The 24,048-nt window shown below is 42.8% G+C and overlaps 3 protein-coding genes across 4 annotated transcripts; 1 reads left to right on the plus strand and 2 right to left on the minus strand.

Annotated features, from left to right (window-relative positions):
- Nucleotides 1-374: 374 nt before the first annotated feature.
- LOC129814199 (protein FAM78B-like) lies at nt 375-3,870 on the minus strand. Its single transcript, XM_055867149.1, has 3 exons — nt 2,487-3,870; nt 1,819-2,098; nt 375-1,285 (listed from the first exon to the last, which is right to left on the minus strand). The coding sequence occupies exons 1-3, from the start codon at nt 2,840-2,842 to the stop codon at nt 1,043-1,045; spliced, it is 879 nt and encodes a 292-aa protein (XP_055723124.1). The 5' UTR covers nt 2,843-3,870; the 3' UTR covers nt 375-1,042.
- A 71-nt stretch (nt 3,871-3,941) lies between these two features.
- On the plus strand, nt 3,942-9,435 carry cmpk (cytidylate kinase). Of its 2 annotated transcripts, none has more exons than XM_055867154.1 (6): nt 3,942-4,219; nt 6,136-6,294; nt 6,667-6,819; nt 7,024-7,100; nt 7,698-7,794; nt 8,042-9,435. In XM_055867154.1, the coding sequence occupies exons 1-6, from the start codon at nt 4,076-4,078 to the stop codon at nt 8,081-8,083; spliced, it is 672 nt and encodes a 223-aa protein (XP_055723129.1). In that variant the 5' UTR covers nt 3,942-4,075; the 3' UTR covers nt 8,084-9,435. The 2 variants fall into 2 exon arrangements, with proteins under 2 accessions (XP_055723129.1, XP_055723130.1); XM_055867155.1 differs by having other exon boundaries at nt 3,943-4,219; nt 6,148-6,294.
- A 2,557-nt stretch (nt 9,436-11,992) lies between these two features.
- On the minus strand, nt 11,993-18,835 carry LOC129814193 (B-cell lymphoma 6 protein-like). Its single transcript, XM_055867135.1, has 8 exons — nt 18,737-18,835; nt 15,774-15,945; nt 15,429-15,650; nt 14,261-15,252; nt 13,991-14,149; nt 13,658-13,788; nt 13,273-13,410; nt 11,993-12,997 (listed from the first exon to the last, which is right to left on the minus strand). Exons 2-8 carry the CDS (start codon nt 15,932-15,934, stop codon nt 12,854-12,856), a joined length of 1,947 nt encoding a protein of 648 aa, XP_055723110.1. The 5' UTR covers nt 15,935-15,945; nt 18,737-18,835; the 3' UTR covers nt 11,993-12,853.
- Between the last annotated feature and the right edge of the window lie 5,213 nt (nt 18,836-24,048).

Below are 24,048 nucleotides of genomic sequence, written 5' to 3' on the forward strand. Positions count from 1 at the left end.
ACAGACAGATGGGAAGGTGACGACTGAAACTGGTGAGCAGCACAGATGGAGCATGAGTCTTGTGACATTGTGTCATATGGCAGGGTGCCCCTCTGAATGAACCCGCTAGCCCAGGCTATTGCCTTGATAGTGTACTGTGGCGCTATGGCCCAATCCCAAATCAACCCCTAGCCCCTAACACAAGGCACTTGGTGTAGATCTGAAATGATTGTATAGATAAGCAATATGGTTCGGGGCTAGCAGGTTGGATTGAGACATTGGACATTCATGTGTATGCATGTAGATACTCAACTCACACCAGAAAACCCACACCTTTAACCTTTCTATGTGAGTGCATAGACATGGCACATTTAAATAAGACAACAATCAGCCCATTTCGTTTTAGACCTTTATGCCAAGTAGGTGCTCTTAATACAATCTGATTGAGTTTATCTTAAACTAACAGAAGATTCATATAATATGATTTGCCTCATTTAAATATCTTAAAGTGTTCTATGTTAAAGGCTGTTATGTCCATAATTGGCACTGAGGGAGTTTTCCAGCTTTCAGGATATCATGGCCAATGTAAGAAGTTCCATTCCATGTCTTAAGTGTGATCAGCTGATACAAAATACTATTCTTATTCCAGTCAAAGACCGTTTTGTCTCTCATGCAATAAGACCTACTGTACGATACAGGATGCAGTTCTGTGTTCAGTAGAACTCCGATAGCTCTGTCCCTTTCTTTCCAAAGGCAGATAGATAGAACTCTAGTACAGCACTGTGGCCGTCCAAAAACAGTCGGACTCAATCAAACGCTGATGCAGTGCTGAGCCTGCCTCCGAAACCAGTCTAGCTCTATAGACTTCCGCTGTGTCAATTCCAATGCAGTCCAGTCCAGATTCACGATTTCTATCATCCATTGAACCCTGACAGTAGGTGCGAGTGAAGAGCTGCAGCTGCCATGTTTGATAAAGGAACTCATAATTTCCCTCTTCTTCGATGGGCCACACTTCCTCATTACCATGAACTAATCACATTTCTCTTTCTTAGTCTTTACAACCTTATTTGGGCGGTATCACCACTAGGGGTGCCCCTCTGCGGGGCCTCCACATCAGCACTTGGGCGTCATTGGCATTGGGTCGTCCCAGGGCGTTGGGGGGTATTGGTTCCTGGTAGTTGAGAATATGGGGCTGCTCCTGGTGAGGACGGCCTACTAGGGAGGCCCGGGAGCCCAGGGGCATGTCAGGGTCCACGGCGATGTCCACCCGCATCCGCCACCGCACAGTCTGCAGCACGATGCGCTCCTGGAAAGTCCGAAACATAATAGTGAAGTTAACTATTATAGCAACTTACATGTAATAGGCTGCAACCCAAAGTGCTTTACAGTTAGCACTTGGAGCATTGCTTCACAATCTGTAGCCTACTTTGACCCCAAGGCTGTACATTTCTGTTGTAGTCCAGAATTAACACTGAGCGACAACAAGAAATGTACAGGGATAGTTCACTTCAAAATCACAGTTTGTCAGATGTTTTCAGACAAAAGTCAGACCTCAAGTATGTTGGGATGAGTCCACATTGCACACCATCCGTTGTGTCGCTCAAACTAATTAGATGGGGCTAATCTTTACCATTCATTTGGGATTGAGGTACATATTGTTGGATCCACACAACAGATGGTGTGGGATGTGTATTTATCTTGAGATTAGACCACGTTAGAGGTCTGAAAACATCTGACAAACTTTGATTTTTAAGTGAACTATTCCTTTAAGATATCAAAAACATATAACTTAACAGAGCAGTACACAAAATCCAAGGAAGTCCATCTTCTGAAGCCTACCTTGGTGACAGAGTTGATGGCAACCAACCAGGTGATGAAGCTCTGGTCTCGGGTGATGTGTGACAGCATTGGCGTGTTGCTGTTGCTGATGGGAACGGCCCAGGTCACACTGGGGTAGAAGTTGTCGTTCATGCTGACTGTGAGGTGCGACGGTTTGGACGTGGGACCCGTAAGGGTGACCGTCTCAGTGGTGTTGCCGTACCATGGGTAGCTGACCCCGTCCGAATCGCTGATGGCCTTGACCCGGCCCTCACGGAGCTCCGGTAACTCCCAGCTGGACCTGGGGTAGTGGACATGCAGGATGTCTTTAGTAATATACAAAACATTACAACAGAACATGATACATATGCAAAGACCTCACTTAATGGGACTCTGTTTTTATAGTAGGCCATGCACGGCTAGAATTTCACCGGCGCTCGAAATTCACCAAGGTCTACAACTGATACAAACAGACAATATTACAGCTCACGTGACAGACTAGGATTGCCTGGCCAAGTGACTCAAGACTGTGTTAGCCCACTGAACTAAAGCCTAGGCCAATACACTTAAGTGCTGTGGGCATAGTGTGTGTGTGTGTCAGAGAGAGAGAGAGAGAGAGTGTGTGTCAGAGATTGAATGAGTGGCACTTCGAGATGACTGATGGGGGATGACATCAACTCAGAACTTACATGCCAATGTCCCCATAAGTATTGTAGAACTCCATTTGTGTACACGCCTGGATCCAACCCACCACCCAGGTCTCATTGCGGGGCACCGGAGGCATCACGATCCCTGCGGAGGCCCTGAAGTAAGGTGTCTTATACCGCAGCACTATGGGCGAGTTCTCCTCTATCACTGTTGGGCACTGGTCAATGGAGGCCGATACCTCGTAGACTACAATGTTCTCCCTTCTAATGCGAGGCTTGCAGGAGATGCTCTGGATACAGCCCATGGTGCTGGCAAGTAGCAGAGTAAGCAGAACCAGAGACGAAGGGAGAAGACGATACCTGACCAGTATGCACATCAGTCCCTCTCGGGTTTCCATCCAGCTTTTAAATCAATACCAATCTTTTACTTTACCCATCACTGATACGGTCAAATTATTGGGTTGAAGAAAACGAAATAGAGGCATAATTTTGAATACAGACATTGAGGCAACATTCGATATCAAATCAATAGAGCAGCAGTTTTTAAGCATTTTTCCGCACTGGGAAAATGGAACGTTAATGCAAGTGCGGTATGGAGAGTGAGTGTGGGGAAGGTGCACTGAACACCCCCCTGCAGCCTTCCCCGGTGTGACTGTTGTGTGCCGCACTGCCCTTGGTGCTTGTCCCCAGACACTGCAATAGGCCCTCCTCCGGGATGCTGCTTACTCTCTGCGAGCCCGAGGTCCCACTTCCCTTTCGAGTCCACGCGTCCGGCTGCAGGTCGGTGCCCTTTGCACCTGCTCCTTCGACTCAGCGTTGTCATGTCAGTGGCGACGGGGCAGCAGGTGCGTCAATGGGGTTGTTCGGGTGCCTTTGTTTGGTTGGCTTGCATAGCCCTGTTATTTGTACGGCGCCCTCAAATGAGCTTATCTTGGTCGTCACAACAAGAAGACGTTGTACAATGCCTCATATCCTACCTAAAACCGACGATAGTAGGCTAAGTATAGCCTATAGGCTATATAAATCAACGAAACAGCGCGTGGCAGGCTATGGTGCCCTGTTGAGACAAGAAATCGCCTTAGCGCTATTTCAACGTTTTCTTCATGCCATTCTTGGGATCAATGAGGAGGGAAGCTCGCATCATGAATGGTGCATCATAAATGGTGAGAGAAAGCAACGAAAGATTCACAAACGTGCCCGCGACCAGGTGTGATACCCAGACGCCCAGACATCCCTAAAATGTTTTGGTGACACGAATCATCCATATACACCTCCGTCTCCCGATTGAGCATTATTGCTCCAACTCCCTCGCTTGGTAGAGCATATTTTCCTCGACGACGGTCGCTGTTCAGTTCGGCTAGGTGCTGATGCTGGGAGGATAGACAGCGGCAACCACTGAGGGAGAGGCGTCACCAGACGCCTGTATTGAAAAGTTTACATCATGTGGGCGTGATTTACACCCCATGGACACTCCCCCATTTGTTGCCATTGGTTGGCCACGTCAAACGCGGAAGTGGTGTTGCTTTGGGTGGACTTCCCACTGACACGCATCAGCCGGTCATTAGATCTATTCTTCATACAGACTCCTCGTCGAACCGGGTTCACTTAGTGTATCGTTTGGTTGTCGGTTTATGATTTTCCATTTATTGAGTAGGTTATCAGCGAAGGTGCCGAGCGTTGTGTACAGGGCCGCATTGATCATGAAGCCGCAGGTTGTGTTCGTGTTAGGAGGGCCTGGGGCGGGGAAAGGGACCCAGTGTACCAGAATCGTTGAGGTAAGATGGCGAGAAAAGAACAATGAAAAGGACAAAGATAATTTGACAGGGCATTGAATTGTGTTGGTGGGGGAAAAAACTAACAGATATGAGGGGTTTGTGCTCACTTTTGTTGGCTTCTGTCCACGGGAGACCAGCTAAATGGATCAACTTCCCTTTCTTGTCCTCTGATTGTAATCTACTTGTTATGTTAGCTAGCATAGCTATGCCAAGACCACACTAGCTAGCAAGCTAACTAGCTAGCCATATGAGCAATTCATAAATGATATTTCAATAAGTCAACCTTTCAACAAGCAAACTATCTGAAGATTTTTCCTGAATATCAGAAGGGTGTACTACAAAGCAGAATCAATGTGTTAGCTAGCAAACGTTGATATACATCCAGAAAAAAAAACATTTTCTGGTTATTGGTTGAGTAAATTAGACCATGCCCATTTTCTAGTTTTTCTTAAAAATAAACTCTTATTTCAGAATATTTAGTCAATTTTATCTGGAAAACTCATTGATCCTGCTTGGTAGTATACCCTTCAGGAGTCAAATTGGGCTATGGCTCACCAAATGACAGAAGAGGCTAGCCTACTCCTTTAGTCCTAAGATCAGTTATGTTAAGAGGCGAATTGGCTCTGGCAGCCAAATACTCCATTTAAATGTGATTCTCAATTGCAGTACATAGAAACATAAAGCCCTCTACTTAGATATGACATCAAAAATAATTTCACAAAGATAGAATGTACACTTTTAACCGGTTTTAACAGTTGCAGCTGACACTATTTTTCAGTTACAACATGTTTGTGGCGTCCTTCCGTTACACACAGGTGTGCGGCGCCCGCAGATAGCTAATTAGCAAAGGTAGTCGCCTCTGTCTTCCGTAAACAAGCGCTGTAACGGAAATATTGCCGTGTGAGACCCTAACCATATAAAGGTGTGTAGGACATTAACCTTTTTGTTTTTTGGAAAATAATTTCTCGCCGACGTGGAAGTTAAGTTCCACATGTTCTCAAAACTGTATCGCGTGGGAGACGTGTTTACATTTTAGACCGCATTTTGGCATCGTCAGGGCGCTGTCCTCAGCCGGCAGACAGGTTCGTGAATAGACGGTTTATACCGTCTATGAATGGGCTAGCTCTATGTTAATTGTGAAAGGCTTCTAGCTACATACACAGCGTAACCTATGCACCGATATTGATATCACGCCAATGTGTAGTCTACATCTTATCAGTTCAGCTGTTGTGCAATTCACAGTATGTAAAGTTCAGTTTATCTGCAATGCACCTGCTCTAAACCTCCAGCCAATGCCCTTGAACAAGTAGTTTTGAGACATGAAGGCTGACGTGTATCTGAGTCTGGGTGTGGTTTTAGTCAAACGATAAACTACTACTGCTATTCAGCTGTCTGACTATTAACGCACTACATTGTAGCTCCCCCTGGGATTTCTTCTGGGCCAAGATGAGTTTCTTGCATTTGCCAATTACTTTGTTTAGACCTATATTCATACAGAGCAGGGCCACGTGTGTTTGCGCAAGCATCCTGTTCAAGCATGACGAAACAACACGTGTTCTTAAGCCACCCACTCACTTATAAAGCCTGTCTTCATACAGCGAAATATCAAAATCCCTCCCCTTGCTTTCAGTGTCAATGGAGCACAGCATCTTCATTTTAGAACAATAACCCACAATGCCTATGACAATGTTATTTTCTGTGTATTCTCTACTTAATGCATTGGTACTATTGGACTCCTTTTTTTTTTTTTTACGACATTAGTCCCAGACAATTTAATTCTCATATCCAATTAATTCCTATGGATAGTAACATACTTTGTTAGTACAGTACAGGTATGTTTCTGTACAATTGTTCCACGTAAGCGGTTGGATAAGTGATTATTGTGCTGTTTTAGTAAAAGCTGTGGCATTAATTAGCGTTTTTCACAGAACTACAGTTACACCCACCTGTCTGCCGGAGACCTGCTGAGGGCCGAGCGAAGCCGAGAGGCTTCAGAGTTCGGACAGCTCATTGACAGTTACATCAAGGATGGCAAGATCGTCCCTGTCGAGATCACCATTAACTTACTCAGGAAGGTATGCACCAACTCCAGGTACCTATGGCTACAAGGTTTGTGTTAGCTGTTCACGTACAGTAAGTTAGGAATCAGAATTACTATTAGCTTAGTTAACATGGGGTAGAGTGTAGTAGCACTATACAGTCATTGTGGTCTGAGTAAGTCTTTCTCCTCCCTTCTTACTGAAATAGGTTCTGTCATTGTTCCATGGGCTGAATTAATCCATAGTTAAAAGGAATAGTTCACCTCAAAATATTTTTGATGTCAGATGCATATAGGAAGGTCTGCAGGTGGTGTGTAATAAAGACGCACCATGTTTTAGACATAAAAATGTCTGACTTTGATTTGGGGCAGAATATCCCTTTTAACTTTCACTTTCCTTTGTCCTCAGGCCATGGAGGAAACCATGGAGATGGACGAGAAGAAGTTCCGCTTCCTCATTGACGGCTTCCCCCGAAATGAAGACAACCTCCAGGGGTGGACCACTGTCATGGAAGGGAAGGCTAACGTCAAATTTGTGCTTTTCTTCGACTGTACTAGTGAGGTAATAAAACAAACACCTTGGGGGGAGGATCTCCAAAAGGAAGGGGAGGGGACAAAATGGAAGGGGCAAAATCACTGTATGGGAAAGTCATACCTCATATATAAGCCACATTTGGAGTGCGGCCTCCAAGTGTTAATGTCTTTATTGCTTAGCTGACAGTGTAATGTTTTATGCTGAGAGCTCTGTGTTTTTGCTTGTCTACAGGTCTGTATCGACCGATGTCTAGAAAGAGGGAAGAGCAGCGGGCGCACGGACGACAACAGAGCGAGCCTGGAGAAAAGGTAGCGTCCAAACACTAAGGCTTTACATGATCACTGACCATTGACCTCTTTCATATGAACTGGAACTCTCAAAAGGAGACACTGCTCTTGTTCATTAAAAAAACAAGGGTACTTACATTTCCTGGTTTCTAAAATGTTCGCCTGATTTCAGTTCATACGACACATAAGCAAAGTGTGGAGAATCGTTGTACCATCTAAACCGCTGTGAAATATAGTTTCAGTCACCGAAAATACTGTATTTTCTGCAGTTGTAAGGTGATACAAAACTGAAAGTAATAAGAAGTTAAAACAACTTACAGATAGGAGGCATAGAAATATTGTATATACAACGGATCTACCATTCATCAGACTTTATTTCAATGAGTGTGACAGATCTATAACCTGTATTTCTGTATGAAATCAGTCGAGTTGTACACAAAACGACATAATGGACCTTTAATAATGGACTTTTTAGTGAAAAAAACATTGCTTTTGAGATTGCGATTTTCGTTTTTAGCTTGGCTGTATGTACTTGTGACTGTGACCCTATTTTGGGTCTCTTCTGAGTCCTGGGTGCTGGTCAGGCATGTTTCTGAGCCTCAATTTCCTCCCCTGAAGGATCCAGACCTACCTGCAGTCGACACGGCCCATCATTTCACTGTATGAGAAACAGGGCAAGGTGCGCACCGTGGATGCCTCGTACGGTGTGGACGAGGTGAGCAAAGGAGTGTACAGCCATTGAAGGCCCACATGGTGGGCAGTTGGAACACACTCGTTAGTGCAAACTTATTCACTCATCTTATATTTTAGTTTGTGTTAATTCCCTCTGTCTGAGTTGTTTCTTTCCCTATTGGTTTTCTCGCTGTTCCCCTGCACCCTCCGGCAGTTCACCCACTTGTCAAAAAACACAGTGTGTCTCTGGTTTTCTCGAATGCATCTCTTTCTCTCCCTCTCTATTTCAGGTTTTTGAAAACGTCAAAGCCATCCTGGACAAAGAGGGTTGAAGTCCCCGCCAACTGCCAACGACTGTAACATTCGCAGTTACGTTTAGTTTGTCTTTGTATCAACTGCAGCAACACTATACTCAGTTTACATGTCGGTTCATATTACTTTTTACATTTAAAAAAAACAAAACCTTTTTTGTCAGTGCCGGGCTGCTCGTCCAAGGGTGTGAGTGAATGTGTGTGTAAGAGTGAATAAGATGGGTAGGAAGATGCTGTATTGACCAACCTCACTGGGTTTCACTACGGTAGTTGTACACCAACTGACAGGCCTGTCATTGTAGTCGTGGGGCTTTGTATAGGGAAAAGACTAATAGAATTGCTCTTAGCTTGGTGAGGCACTTATTTTTGTTGTCAAGCAGAGGCATATACAGTACTGTATGTTATTTTAAGGTAATTATTTTTGGTGATAAAATCTGCGTACACACCATTGTTAGCCGTTCCCTAAGCGAAAACGTGCATTTTCACAGACCAACCACTTCTATGGACTAAATCAGAGCTCTCCAACCCTGTTCCTGAAGAGCTACCATCCTGTCCATTTTCACTCCAACCCCAGTTATAATTAACCTGATTCAGTTTATCAACCAGCTAATTAGATCAGGGTTGCACCCAGGGGGGACCCTGGACCGAGTTTGGGAAACCTTGTGTTAGATTAGGGATGGACTGAACCTACAGGACGGTAGAGCTCGAGGAACGGGGTTGGTGAGCCCTGGATTACATGGGGAATGATGATGAAGAAACGGGTAGCCAGAGAGGGAGAAAAGAGATGTCGTCTCATGTGAATCAATTTGGTTGTACTCAGAGATGAACATGGTCTTAAGATAAAATATATAAAGCACCGGTCTCATGTTGGAAGAAATATGAATAGCGGTCCCATAGGACCACAGGGAATCGAGACACAGTAGCCGTGATTGCAGTATTGCAAATTTGTGGATTAAACTGGCATGGCAACGATAGTTGTTACTGCACATACGGTGTGGGACCAATTTTGAACTTAAACTTGTTAAATCAAGTTTAAACTTGGGACTATCCGCAAGTTTGTGTCACTGCACATGAAAGAGTATTTGATGTTCTCCTGAATGCTGAAATACTGACAGGTCTTTGTAGTCCCATGTAGTGTGACTGAAAATGTGAAGTCCAATGCTTACCGTGTTCTCCAACAAGGACTTGCCTGTGTTATGTATGTGTCATTACAAAAGTGCACAAAGATCAGCTCCCGACGGTTAAGTTTCTGTTGTGTGTTATTTGTTAAATCTTTGATTATGCGACAAAGGATGAAGGACCAGTTTTGTCGAATCAGAGTATATTGCCATGTAAAGTGGGAGAAACCGTCAAATACAAACAAACCAAATATACCCCCCTCCATGTCTCTGTACTTTATTATCTTTGCCAGGTGAATACTTATGGACCCACTCAAACAGGTAATTCCAACATTCATAGAAGGCCACACTATTTCAAGGGAGTAGTCAACCTAAGAATCTAGACTTTGACAGGTGAATACTTATGGAGCCTGACAAACTCACCAGTAGTTCCAGTCAGACAGGTCACACTGTTTCAAGGGTGTCTCTCAACTGTTTTCTGACGGGTCCCTGAGACTAATTTGGCTAGTTCTACAGTGCTCAATATAATTGTTCCTCGCTGAGATTTTGATATCTTTAACTATTTACAATCTCTTTATTTTGTGCCTACCACAAGCCTTGTACTAACGGTTGTTGTTGGTATAACTAGTTTGCCGTATCAGACCAGAACTCCTTCAACATTGTTTACATTACTTTTATTTTATTTCATCCAAGCTTTCTGTCAGCTACCATGATCACAAATGTGCTAATATAATATATGCCATTTAGCAAGATTTAGCTAAACTCCTTGTGTGTTATAACTCAATTCAAGGGTGAGTGGTTAAAGCCACAGCTATAGTTACATTTTATTTATAAAAAAAATCTGAGAATGCAATTGTGTAATTTAAGTGTACAAACAGCCGTCATAGTAAGTATTATGTAACAATGTACAGTTCCACTGCAACACTACCTAACCATGTAACTACATTGGAAATACTGATGGGTACAGATATGGTTCACTCCCATGTCAGTCAACCCAATAAGCCAGCAGAGGGCAGACTGACATCACCAGTGGTTCACTTGTTGAGAAATGTCACGTCACCATTTTTACTTTATTTGTTATTCGAGTTTTTCATGTCAATTTCTCAATTTAAACGGGCAATCGGCAGTTGCTACAGTACATCCGTTTTTTTACTTAATGATATGTACCCATTGTTTCTTGAAGAATATAACTTCTAAATGCCTCATGAGCTTAGTTTAACTATCGTACCCTATCAGAACCCAAAATACAAGCTTGTTTTTCTCCAATGTTTTTTAACGAAGTAAATGTAAAACAAAGACTGTAGAGCCTCGACATGGTTAAAACTAGCATTTTTTTGATACCCTGGATGGTCAATACTTGCATCCATAGCTCTGTCTATGATTTTGAGAGTGGTTACATTTCTTCAGCCCCATCCCACATTTGAGGGGAGAATGCTTTGTTATTGTTTCAACTGCTGATTGGCCCTTTAAACTTCCGCATTCACATCTTATGCAATGAATTATGCACATCGGCGAATTGTATCTTGTGATTCCATGACACTTTAGCATGCCACCACTTCTGTGTTATGTGCTCAAGGAAAATGTCCATTGAATCATCTTATCTTCAAAGAGCACTAAAAAACAAAAAATAATTTTGTGATAATACAGGTGCTTTTTCAACTCTGGCCTAATATTTAAACAGAATGTGTTCTGTCTGTACATGACCAATGAGGACATTCAATATTGTTACATAAACATAAGTGAACTATAGTGCCAAACTACCTGTTTCCTTTCACTACCTGTGTCAATTCACGAATAGAGTGCCTTTTGTGTAGTGTCTAATTTTGACATTCTGTCATTAACTTAATTCCACTTAATAACAGCGTAATATTAAACATGCTTTCTCATCTCAAAAGGTTCAATTAAGAAAAACTACAATTGAAGTGACAGGGTTGACGATTTCACCTTAAATCAGCCATAAATTCCCTTGTAACAGGGGGAACGGAAGCTTGTGTGCAACAGGGATGGACAATTGAATGCAAGCTTCACAAAACATTTCTAACCTACTTATCTATGGGTAACAGGGTTGACGTGTTATGCTCGGCACACTCAGTTTTCCACCACAAAACAGACAATTGCCAAAATTAGAAGAACCTAGCTCACTTAATTTGACACTGATTTGACTATTAGATGTTCAATGTTTCTTTTGGGGGAAAAATACGTTTTGTTCACCTTACAGAGTTGACCTTAAACTAGAGTGACACATGTAAATGAATCACTAATCACATTTAAATAAATATAAATCTTCAGAAACATTCCCAATGCAAAAAACTTTTCAATTATGAAAACTTGGGTTGCCAAAATTGATTCTCTGTGAATGCACATTATTTACTTTCATGAAACACACTGTGTAATAGAGATTTTAAAAGGTGAATTTAATGAGAAGGCTTTTATTCACCGAGAGGCTTGTAGGAAGTCACATCAGTGGCTACAGAAACACAGTGTCACCGAAACATTATCAGTGTGCCCGTTGCTCAGTCAACAAACTTGAACCATAACAGTCAAAACTGGCAGACATTTGATACTGGCAGAAGAAACAGGTCAGAGGTAGAACATCAGTACAACAACAAAAAACTTTATTAAATATGGTTCTTTAACATACATGGTTAACCCGTTTCCCTTCCCCCAGGGTAGTACATCGGTCTGCGTCGCCCCACACATACTATCAAGTTTATTACATATCAATCCAGATCCCAGTTCATGTTAGGATGTGATATTTCCGAGACGTTCTTATTTGCATTGTCACATTGACAAATGATACCGAAAGACGCACTCGTGTTTCCATAACAAATTCCTTTATTTCTATTTCACATAAAGCTCTGCAGTTTACAAAGACAAATGTTGATAACGGTCCTGAGGACTTGTAGCTTGAGAGCTGGCGTATTTACAGCTTGTTGGCTTGAGACAAAAAGCAGACAAAACAAATACGGTAGAAAGTGCTGACGTAGGACTTTGCGGTAATGAACTGAATAGACAAAAAAACGACTTAGTGTAAGGCACCTTGAATGCATTGCATATGTACCCGTGTCGGATAATATATTATTTTGACCAAATGACAGACGCAATAACAAACTTTCACTAGGTAGAAAGACAAAAGCGGCTGTACCTTAGTAATTACAGACATATACTCTGCCAGCAGAGGGCAATCTGGATAGATATTACATTATATATATGTATTCACAATATACAAGATATAAGAAACTACAAACTGGATAATAAATTAGCTTTTCTTCAGCTGAACATGCCCCAGTATACTTTATCTATAATATAATTGTACCCATGTAACAGTGTTTCTCATTCTCTAACAGTTTTGAGTGTCTTCTAAAACAACACTGTCCTTCAATTGAAAACATTCAGGAAAAAAGTATTACCCGACATAAGAATTCATATTCCAAACCTATAATTTTCTCAATGTACATTCCATCAGTACGTCCCGGACTTCTATACAAACATAAAGTAAAATGGCTATGAATTATACAATATGGTTCTATGTTCACATTTGGAGGGAAGCCATCTGCCATTTGCCAACAAACACAACAATCTCTGACAGTGTGATACTAAGTCGCTATGATGTGTTACTATGACAATGTAAGACGGTTGTCTGCCAATCAAACTCCATCTTCCCAGTGTCCATTTAGCAGGCCTTGGCCAAGCCAACGAGCATGTCCGTGTTCGCCCGGCGGTACTGAGTCTTGGTGTTGGTGACCGCGCCGTGCTTCTGCCGGAGATGCAGCCTCAACTGGCTCTTGTGGCGAAAGTGGAGGTCACATTTCTCGCACTGAGGAAGAAAAGAATGGAACGTAATGAGTCACTAATTCAATCAAACTGCCTGTCAATGGGTTCATTCATGCATTCAATGAAGGGTTAGCAAGAGGACAGAGGCTATAGCCGATATTCATTTAAGCTGAGGCCCTGGCTTGTACATAGCGATACTCTGCTTATGCTATTGATAGACAGTCACAGGAAGCCAGGAAGGGATTATTGAGGAAGTGGACCAGTGCTGATTTAGCCGATACACACTGGGTCAAGTGAACGGAAAGATAAGGTGTTTACATGGTAGGGCTTTTCTCCTGTGTGGATGCGTAAGTGGCTCTTGAGGGTCTGAAGATGGCGGAAGTGTGTCCCACAGATCTCACAGGGATACGGCTTCTCCCCCGTATGTATCAGCACGTGGGCACGGAGGTGCGCGACCTAGGAAGAAAATCCATAAGATACTTTAGATTTGTAGGAGATCGAATCAAATGTATTTATATAGCCCTTCTTACATCAGCTGATATCTCAAAGTGCTGTACAGAAACCCAGCCTAAAACCCCAAACAGCAAGCAATGCAGGTGTAGAAGCACGGTGGCTAGGAAGAACCAAGTAAATATAAAAGAATGCATGTTTTGGACATAGCTGTCCTTCATGAGTGAATCACAGTTCATAGCTGCTTCCTCACCTGTATGAAGCGAGAGCCACACGTTTCACACTTGTATGGCTTTTCTCCTGAGTGGATTCGGGTGTGGGTCTTGAGGTTGGCCGGCCGGTTGAACTGAGCACCGCAGATGTTACAGCGGTACGGTTTCTCGCCTGGATTGCAAGAGGTATAAAAAAAAACATAAAACACTGATACCATTCCAGGACCTTGTATGTACTCTTGAGTACATTAGGAACTACTATTTCCATGACAGACTGACCAGGTGAATCCTGGAACATCGCACAGAGATGCACGAATACGATAAAACATTGAATATGGGCGAATCTCTCCTTTAAGATGTAACAGAAGTCTTACCGGTGTGGACAGTCTTGTGGCTGGCGAGGTTCCCTTTGTAACGGAAGGCAGCCTGGCACCGGTCACACTTGTATGGCTTGTCAGCATGGACCTGGAGCATGTGGCCTTTCAGGGAGTCCGCTTCCGCAAACTTTGAGTTGCAGAAATTGCAACCATTCTCTACAACAGAAACATTGAGATTTAGCCAATTAAAAGTGGAATAGCATGAATGTAAATGTACTGCATCAATGTTTATAGCACTGTCCCCACTAATTTAAGTACACTACTCACCACCGCTTGAGTCGGAGTACTCAGAGTGCAGCTCATTGTCCTCCCCGCTGTAGGTGCCAGGGGAGCGGGGACACACCACCATGTGCTGAGGGGCATCTGTACCACAGGAGGAGCATCTCAGTTGGCTAATGTTGTGATGGCTGGCCTGTGGGACAAGGATCTCTTCTCTGTGCACGTTGACCATCTCTGCAGCCTGCAGCTCCTTCACCGGTCCCTCTGATCCACTAGTCCTGTTAGAGCCCTGAGGAGTGGTGCAGTCCCCAGCCTCAACGCTCCCTCCCTGGGCCTCGTCCTTCTCCCTGGAGGTCTGGTTCATCACGATGAACTTGTACTTCTTCCAGTTGCGGGCCTTGGGCTCCTGGGAGCAGCCAGAGGTCTGGGTCGCATTCCTGCTGCAGCCGCTGGACTCGGTGGGGGAGTTGGGCTGGCAGTCAGAGCGGAGGGGGCTCTGTGGGCTGCAGATCACCCCTTTGCTGCAGCCTGGGGACAGGCTGAGGGAGTCTGGCTGGGGGGGCTGGATGCTGTCCTCCTCCATGGGGGAGGCCCCTCTGTGTTTAAGTCCCTGGAGCCCCATGAAGGGCCCCGGCGGGCGGCTGGAGCAGGGGAGAGGGCGGAGGATCGTAACGGAGGAGGATGGGGACTGGGATGAAAGAGGGTGGTGGATGATGGTGGTGGCCTCTGTGCGATTCGTGGGAGAGAAGAGTTTCTGAGAGACGGAATCCCCTTTGTGGAGGTCACTGAAATTGAGGGCGTCTGGCAGCTTTCCGATGGGCATTGGGACGTGTTTTCCGTGGACGTGGTGGGAGCTACCCGAAGCATTGATACCAGTGAATACACTGGGGCAGTAGCTCCTCCGGTCTCTGAGGGGAGACATGGATGTGTGGCTGGGGCTGGTCGCCAACCCATCCAGAGCCCTGAAAGCAGGGAGGTCCTGAGAGAGACGCATCGGGCTGGTCAGTACCTCATCTCTCTGCAGAGTCACAGACTGCTCTCTAAAAGAGCCAGGAAAGAAGGAAAAACACCCATTTAGTTCCAAACCAGATACTATTCAGATGTGAATAAGTAAAAAAAATAGGGCCTGGAATATTCACCGACCCGACCTCCCAGGCACTAGTAGGCTACAAACCAAGTCTAAATGGACGAGCAATTACGTAAATGTTGTTTGTACCTGGACTTGATGAATCTGCGGCAGGTGTCCACCACATGTTCCATCTGGAGGTATGACGCTGTGTTCATGGTAACCAAAACCAGGCTGTCCTTCAGGGTCAGGGTGGAGGTGTACATGAAGTCCAGCAGGATGGCAAAACCATCAGGGTCCACCGTGGGGTCCAGGCTGATGGCACTCAGGTTACTCTTCAGGGGGTCGGTGAATATGGAGTAAAAGAGCCCACTGTAAAACGGGGGAAAAATGTTAAATCGCATGTTAAGATTGTGCCTTTTTCTCTCACAATGGCAGTCGCATAGCACACGAAGGACTATTGGCCTAAAAACACGTAGTTGGTCTTGAACGTACCTGCAGGCCACGAGGACTGCCCTGTGAGCGCAGAAGCGCTGACCGACAATCTGGATTGTGACATCTGTCAGGATATTTCTACTGCGGAGTCGGTTGAAGTTCAGCAGAACATCACCAGCATGGCGGGTGAATTGAATGCAGCCATCTGCCAATGAGGCCATGATGTCAGAATCTGGAGAAACATGGAAAAATACAGTATTGATAAAGGACAATCCGCCAAGCTCAGACTGTGAGAGTTGCTGATTAACATAAACATGAAGTATGCAAAGCTGCTCTAGTCATATATTTGTCATATGTTATACGCTACATGACCAAAAGTATTTGGACAGCTGCTCGTCGAACATCTCTTTCCAAAATCATGGGCATTAATATGAAGTTTGTCCCCCCTTTGCTGCTATAACAGCCTCCACTCTTCTGGGCTTTCCTCTAGATGTTGCAACATTGCTGCGGGGACTTGCTTCCATTCAGCCACAAGAGCATTAGTGAGGTTGGGTGATTAGGCCTGGCTCGCAGTCAGTGTTCCAATTCATCCCAAAGGTGTTTGATGGGGTTGAGGTCAGGGCTCTGTGCAGTTCAGTCAAATTCTTCCACACTGATCTCGACAAACCATTTCTGCATGGACCTCGTTTTGTGCACAGGGGCATTGTCATTCTGAAACAGGAAGGGGCCTTCCCCAAATTGTTGCCACAATGTTGGAAGCAGACAATCGTCTAGAATGTCATTGTATGCTGTAGCATTAATATTTCCCTTCACTGAAACTAAGGGGCCGAGCCCGAACCAAGAAAAACATCCCCAGACCATTATTCCACCTCCACCAAGCTTTGCAGTTGGCACTATGCATTGGGGCTGGTAGCATTCACCTGGCATCCGCCAAATCAAGATTCGCCTGATGGACTGCCAAATGGTGAAGCGTGATTCATCACTCCCACTCCCGAGAACGTGTTTCCACCACTCAAGCTGACACTTGGCATTGCACATGGTGATCTTAGGTTTGTGTGCGGCTGCTCGGCCATGGAAACCCATTTCATGAAGCTTCCGAGTGCTACGCTCCCTTTCTGTGAGCTTGTGTGGCCTACGACTTCACGGCTGAGCCGTTGTTGCTCCTAGAAGTTTCCACTTCACAATAACAGCTCTTACAGTTGACTAGGGCAGCTCTAGCAGGGCAGAAATTTGACAAACTGACTTGTTTTTAAGGTGGCATCCAAGGATGGTGCCACGTTGAAATTCACTGAGCTCTTTAGTAAGGCCATTCTACTGGCAATGTTTGTCTATGTGTGCTCGATATTATACATCTGTCAGCAAGGGGAGTGGCTGAAATAGCAGAATCCACTAATTGGAAGGTGTCCACATACTTCTGTATATATAGTGTATATGAGGACATACTGTAGCATCATAATCCTATTACCATTGTAATCCTATTACCATTGAACTTGGTGTAGGTGGCACCATTTCAACGTCCAACAAAGTAAAAAGCATTGCTGGAAATGGGACCACGTCTCTGAGGGAGGCTACAGATCTAAAATACCATGTCAACTATAGCTAACTGAGGCATTGAACTCATGTTCATGACATACAAATAGTGACAAGCCATGATTGTTGTGGAAAAGTAGACTTTATACAGGCTACAGTAAACAAGTTAGGGCATTTGCTGGTACCCAAATATTGGATTACATATTGCTATTAGACCTACCATAGACATTATTAACCCTTACAATAAACGTACAAATAAAATATTTGTACATTTAGAAAATTATGACCTTTATTTCACTGCAAATGTTTTACTATACATTACTTAATAAACACTTCGATAAAAGACACGTTTAAACCCCGTTTCCTATTTGCTTTAGACCTTTAGCCAAGCCCATAAATGCTGACGGCTCACGCTTGGAACATGTTTCGCATTTAGTACATTCCGTTTTGGGGTGCGCACAGATTAGGTTGCTTCTAAATACGCTTCCTGTTCTTCGATAGGCCTATACGTGGAAAGTCAGCTTGTTTAACATATGACATTTAACACTGGTTATACCTAATTTATTTTAACTAGAAAAATAAACTAGAAAAATTGGAATCCGGAAATGCGAATAATAGGTTGTGGGATTTTAGGAGTTTCAAATGCATGTACGCGCACAGGACTACACTGTAAATGTAGTACAAAACGAGTAGGCAGTTATTGATAATAACGGTCCATTAAAACAAATCAAGAATGCAGGCCTACATCAAAATATTATTTGTTTTTTTCGCAGCATTGCACGAAAAAGTATTCGACAGATCATAAGTGGAAATCTACCAGCGAAGTTAAACCACCATCAGAGAGAGAAAAGTACACCACTCAAAGCTTAAATGTAGTACGCAGTGATCTAACAAGACAGGCTCGCCCTGTTGCGCGAATTTTCTTGCTCTTAGCTTACTGATATTTAACGACTATTAAAGATGCATACTTTTTGAGAATATCAAATCATATTAGCCAGAAAAAAACTTTGATAAAATCAAAAATATTCTGGCTATTTAAACCCAAAAGGCATCTTTATGTACAGTAGGATAGGCTATAAAAGAGCTGCATTCGGCATTCGGCCTAATATATTATCTCTCGATAATATCTAGATATTCGATAAACCAACATGATAAAAAGAGTGAGCATAAATGTGGCAATACATTTTTTTATAATAGTTTCCCAATGACAGAATGAACCACGAACTTCCGACTGAATCTCTGGCAAGCATGCTGCTTGAGCAGAGAAGATACTAGACTACTTGACCATTAATCAAGTAAAAACATTAGCAAGAAGTCTAGCAACTGCAGCCTAAGAAACCCTACTGTTCACAAAACTAAAGAAAACATAAAACAATCTAAAGAATTTAAGTATTTAAAGTGTATCAATAGAGGTCAATGAGCCACAACGAATGTCTACCACTACAAGCAACTTCTAGCATTATACTGTAAAATAATGAGGGGAAAAAATTCACCTTATAAAACTTTCCTGGAAACTTCGTGCATCACCAGTTCTGAGAATCAAGTTCTAAGAAACTCAAGGGTTTAATTCTCGGAATTCTACCAGAGGGCCATACCATTTCCAAATCAGTGGGGAGGGTACATGGTGTTGTGTGTGTGTTTTTATCGTCATTACACGAAATAGATTCGGATATTCTATTTAGACCGTAAATTAGAGACGATATACTATTGATTAAGTTTCAAAAATAAACGGAGACATGGATTTGAACTATGAAAACTATTTCCTTCTTGGTCTATTATACCTCTTTAGTGTAACTGTCCAAATACAAGGTCACCTGACCATTCTATATAGACCTCGAAGAAAATGAGCTCGTTCACGAGGATGGACACGAGCAAGCTTTTGCGTAAAGAGATTTGATCTATAAATCAGGCGATAGGTAGGTGGCTTGCCTGTGATTAGATGCTTTGTTTTTTTATTTTATGCGCAACCCTACTACTTTTTGGAGACGTCTTCAGTTTCAGCTATCCACTTTGGATTGTAACCTTTTTTCCGTTCACTGTTGTGTGGAAGTAGGAGCAATTACAATAATTTTGGTATTGTGGAGAACAAAACCGTTTTTGACGGAAACGCACGCTAGTTTCAGGAAATAGTAGCCTATTGCACCGCAATGCCCAACGTTGTAGTCTAAGGTGGTTGGACTCTGTATCAGTAGTAATTTAATAGTAAGTATAGGCAAAATCATGTACAGAAATCTCCACCTACATAGGCGTGAATAAAACTTTTGCGCAAATGCTACAAAGGCAGCAATGGTTATGCGCTAACGTTATATGGCTATAGGCTAGGCATCATGCGGAACCGCTCTGTATTATTTATCTATTTATTACATTGTAATAAATTGTAATAAACATGTTGGAATGGATTTACACTTGAACCCTATTTTATTTAACCTACTGTTACATGACTCGTTTACAATATCCCCTAGCACCCGCAGTCAATAAAGAGATTGGGACACGAAGATGAGATCATTCCTTTAGGATAGCATACTGCCCGGCTGGTAGGCTGCTTGAGACACAAAATTAGGTGTGAACTTTTGCCTGTGTTTAAGCTATTCCATCTATGTAACTTAAAGGGACAATCTGAAGTTGATACATCCATTTTTGGACTTGAAATTGATGATATGAACTAACTGATTCTTGAAGAATATAACTTAGAAATGCCTAATGGGGTTAGTTCAACTGCCATACCCCATCAGGACCCCAAAATGGTTCACTCCAATGCTTGTAAACTAAGTAAATGTAAAAAAAAATGTATGGTCAGTCCTTGCATACATTGCTCTGTCTATGAATTTTAGAGTGGTTACATTTCTCCAGCCCCATCCCCCAGCTTGTTACGAAAACGGGTGGGGAATTCGCTTTGTTATTGTTTCAACTGCTGATAGCTGCTTTAAGGAGCCTAACCTATGAAGTGCAGGTGCCAGGCAAAATGTAGGCTAAACAAAACCTTAGGCCTACTTACACTACATGACCAAAAGTATGTGGACACCAGTTCGTCGAACATCTCATTCCAAAATCTTGGGCATTAATATGGAGTTGGTCCCCCCCCCTTTGCCGCTATAACAGCCTCCACTCTTCTGGGAAGGCTTTCCCCTAGACGTTGGAACATTGCTGCGGGGATTTGCTTCCATTCAGCTACAAGAGCATTAGTGAGGTCGGGCACTGATGTTGGGCAATTAGGCCTGGCTCGCAGTCAGTGTTCCAATTCAACCCAAAGGTGTTCGATGGGGTTGAGGTCAGGGCTCTGTGCAGGCCAGTCAAGTTCTTCCACACCGATCTCAACAAACCATTTCTGTATGGACCTCACTTTGTGCACGGGGGTTTCATTCTGAAACAGGAAAGGGCCTTCCCCAAAATGTTGCCGCGAAGTTTGAAGCAGAGAATTGTCTAGAGTGTCATTGTATGCTGAAGCATTAAGATTTCCCTTCACTGGAACTAAGGGGCCTAGCCCAAACTATGACAAACAGCCCCAGACAATTATTCCTCCTCCACCAAACTTTACAGTTGGCAATATGCATTCGGGCAGGTAGCGTTCTCCTGGCATCTGCCAAACCCAGACTCATCTGTCGGACTGCCAGATGGTAAAGTGTCATTCATCACTCCAATGAGTCCAATGGCGGCGAGCTTCACACCACTCCAGCCGATGCTTGGCATTGTGCATGGTGAACTTAGGCTTGTGTGCGGCTGCTAGGCCATGGAATCCCATTCATGAAGTTCCTGATGAACAGTTATTGTGCTGACATTGCTTCCAGAGGCAGTTTGGAACTCGGTAGTGAGTGTTCTCGTCGGTCCTGTTCTGCAGGACGAGCTGAGCAATGCAGCTGAGCCATTGTTGCTCCTAGACGTTTCTACTTCACAATAACAGCACACAGTTGACCGGGGCAGCTCTAGCAGGGCAGAAATTGTATGAATTGACTTGTTTGAAAGGTAGCATGCTATGACGGTGCTACATTGAAAGTCACTGAGCTCATCAGTAAGGCCATGCTACTGCTAATGTTTGTCTGTGGAGAAAGCATGGCTGTGTGCTCAATTTTATATACCTGTCAGCAATGGGTGTGGCTGAAATAGCTGAATCCACATATTTGAAGGTGTTTTCACATACACTATATATACAAAAGTATCTGAAATAGGACAGCACTCTGGTGAATAAACTTAAATTAACATTTATATTTCTGCACTAACGTTTGGGGTATGAGCTCTTCTTCAGCGTGCATAAGACGCAATGGCAATCAATGTTACAACAATAATACAGGCCACACACCGGTGGGCATACTTATAGATTCACAAAGTCAGTAATGGCCCAATCAAAAGATCCCAGCAGAGGGAGCTGTGGTGGGGGGGGGGGGGGGGGGGGGGCATGAAAATCAAATAAATAAACACAAAATCTATACGCAAACACACAATAAAGCCTAAATGTTAGCAGAGTATTTTCAGCCAACCTATTTATAGCCTACAAAAAAATAAGGAAAGAAACATTCCTCACTGAGACCTGCTGGGGCAAGAGTGTCCAAGCAGCCTATGCAATACATCTCTCTTTTGGAGAAGTCATTTATACCCATCTCCTCCCATATGTCTCACCTTCACCATTCAATGACCATATAACATAAGGCACTTAGTTCATAATTATGGCTTTTGAAATGCCTGGCAACAGGTGGTTTTTCATTAGGTTTGCGAATGGAGCTCTTATGCTCACAAATCCTTCTTAAGTTCACGTTTGGTCTTACACAGATAATACAAGTTTCAGGAACACTTAAAGGAGATGTACAACGTAGGCCTATTTTGCCTACTTAACTCTCCCACAGGGTTTTCTTGAATTCCCTGTTTAGTAGGCTACGATGGATACTTGAAATCAAGTAACATTGTGTGTGAGTGAGTGAGAGTTTCAGATAGGATCCAAAACATTTGGCAACATCAACAAAAACAGTCTGATGCTTGGCTAATTGCATTGGGTTCTGTTCTAAAGCTCTCAATTATGGCTGTAGGCTCTAGTCAATATAGGCCAACTGCATCCATTCATATCACTCAATACTCAGTCTATCAGATGCAGAATCACTGGTTCAATCATTAGTAATCACTACATACACAGTAGTTGACTTGATCACACATTTATTGTTGGCCAGGGTCATGGTGTTTCAAGTCACAAGATTTGGTCCAGCGGATAAGAACCAAATATTATGTCCATTAGAAATGCTTTGATGAGGAGTCCTTTCAGCCTTTACAAAAAGCAAATAAACGTCTAAACAAAGATGTCTAGCTTCAGTGCCATTCCAGGTGTAACTTATTATACTCAGTGGTGTAGTGCTATTTTATTAAAGGTGCCGGAGCGGCAAAAAAAATTATATAAGGTTATAATTTCTCAACCAACCATAAACATTTGATCTCACTCAGTTTCATCAGAATATGCATTCAGATCTTCTTGAGGGATGTGAGTAAATGCACTTTGAGCAGATGATGTCAACAAGCTACAGACTAGCCTGCCTGTATTGTTTCCATCAGAGCACGTTCATCCTATGGCACACACTGGTTTAGTTTTGGCTGCATCATGAGAAAAAAACATGACCATTCAGCACAATCATCCTTAAATCTTATTAGAAATGACATCGCGTTTTTTGGTCTTACAGTAACTTTAAAAGTATGCTATTATATTCAGGCTGTTATGCAGATGGTAATGAAGCCATTTCAATAGAACTACTTTTTTTAATGGGATGTGTGGGACACATACTAAGGCTACCATGATTTATTATGGAGCCCTGTTTTGCTACATGTTATACATCATTCTAATCCACAGATGACACAATATTTAGAAATCATTAGGAGCATGCTGAAATTTTATCCTGAACTATGGTCAAAATGAACTCATTATGACCCCTAATAAGGTCTTAACAGTACTTTTAGAATTAATATCTATATTATCTGCAGGTATCTAGTATTAGAAAGTATCTAGTATTAGTGTACCAAGTTTGATGCTTGTATTATTTAATGGAACAATTATTTAACCTATCCGCCGGTCTAATTGTTCTCTGGTGTTCATCCTGTTAGCCTTGTTGAGGTGGAGGATGCAAGACTTGTCTTTGAAAAAGGCCATAACTAATCAATGTTACGATCATATAGCAATGTTCTCTCTCTAACCACACATCCTCCGGACACATTTTCAAATCTTTACATGTAAGACAACAGCAACAACTGTGGCCTATTTCATGTTATTAGATCACATTCATCTAACGTCGTTATCATTTTGAAATGTGTTAACTTTATTGGTAATGAAAAAAATGGACAACATGCATTATTACGCATTGTGACAGAATAGAAACAAGAATACAATAATGCTAATTGTAAATTATTGCAAAGTAAAATATTAGAATCAATCTTTTCAGATAAGCAGATAGCCCAATAGGAAAACATTTACATATTTGTACTAAATATTTTTTTAAATAACCATGCCAACCCAAACAAAGATACAATACAATTGTGTTTTATCATAGATGTATGCTGTCTAGTTAAGCTACTAACATTTTAGTCATTTAGCAGACACTCTTATCCAGAGCAAATTTGAGGAGCAATGAGGGTTAAAGCCTTGCTGAAGGGCACATCAAAACATGTTTCATCTATTGACCTCACTCCAGTATCGCAGAGGTTTCATTTTTGGTAAAATCTTCTTTTTTTTTTTTTACAGAGTCCAACGGGACTCCAAACATGCTTCCGCATTCTTTAAAACATATTTAATATATGTTTCCATTCAAAGCCTTTGGCAAGAAGCTGCGTGCAACGTCTG

This window comes from Salvelinus fontinalis, chromosome 17, assembly GCF_029448725.1.
Source record: "Salvelinus fontinalis isolate EN_2023a chromosome 17, ASM2944872v1, whole genome shotgun sequence".
Taxonomy (NCBI): domain Eukaryota; kingdom Metazoa; phylum Chordata; class Actinopteri; order Salmoniformes; family Salmonidae; genus Salvelinus; species Salvelinus fontinalis.

Coding starts and splice junctions, on each gene's coding strand:
- cmpk (XM_055867154.1), top strand. CDS start 4,076: ATGATTTTCCATTTATTGAGTAGGTTATCAGCGAAGGTGCCGAGCGTT. Junction 6,820..7,023: donor TCTTCGACTGTACTAGTGAG/GTAATAAAACAA, acceptor GCTTGTCTACAG/GTCTGTATCGACCGATGTCT. Junction 7,101..7,697: donor AGAGCGAGCCTGGAGAAAAG/GTAGCGTCCAAA, acceptor CCTCCCCTGAAG/GATCCAGACCTACCTGCAGT.
- LOC129814199 (XM_055867149.1), bottom strand. CDS start 2,842: ATGGAAACCCGAGAGGGACTGATGTGCATACTGGTCAGGTATCGTCTT. Junction 2,099..2,486: donor ACTTATGGGGACATTGGCAT/GTAAGTTCTGAG, acceptor CCACTACCCCAG/GTCCAGCTGGGAGTTACCGG. Junction 1,286..1,818: donor CCATCAACTCTGTCACCAAG/GTAGGCTTCAGA, acceptor CGGACTTTCCAG/GAGCGCATCGTGCTGCAGAC.
- LOC129814193 (XM_055867135.1), bottom strand. CDS start 15,934: ATGGCCTCATTGGCAGATGGCTGCATTCAATTCACCCGCCATGCTGGT. Junction 14,150..14,260: donor GTACTCCGACTCAAGCGGTG/GTGAGTAGTGTA, acceptor TTTCTGTTGTAG/AGAATGGTTGCAATTTCTGC. Junction 13,789..13,990: donor CCACAAGACTGTCCACACCG/GTAAGACTTCTG, acceptor CTTGCAATCCAG/GCGAGAAACCGTACCGCTGT.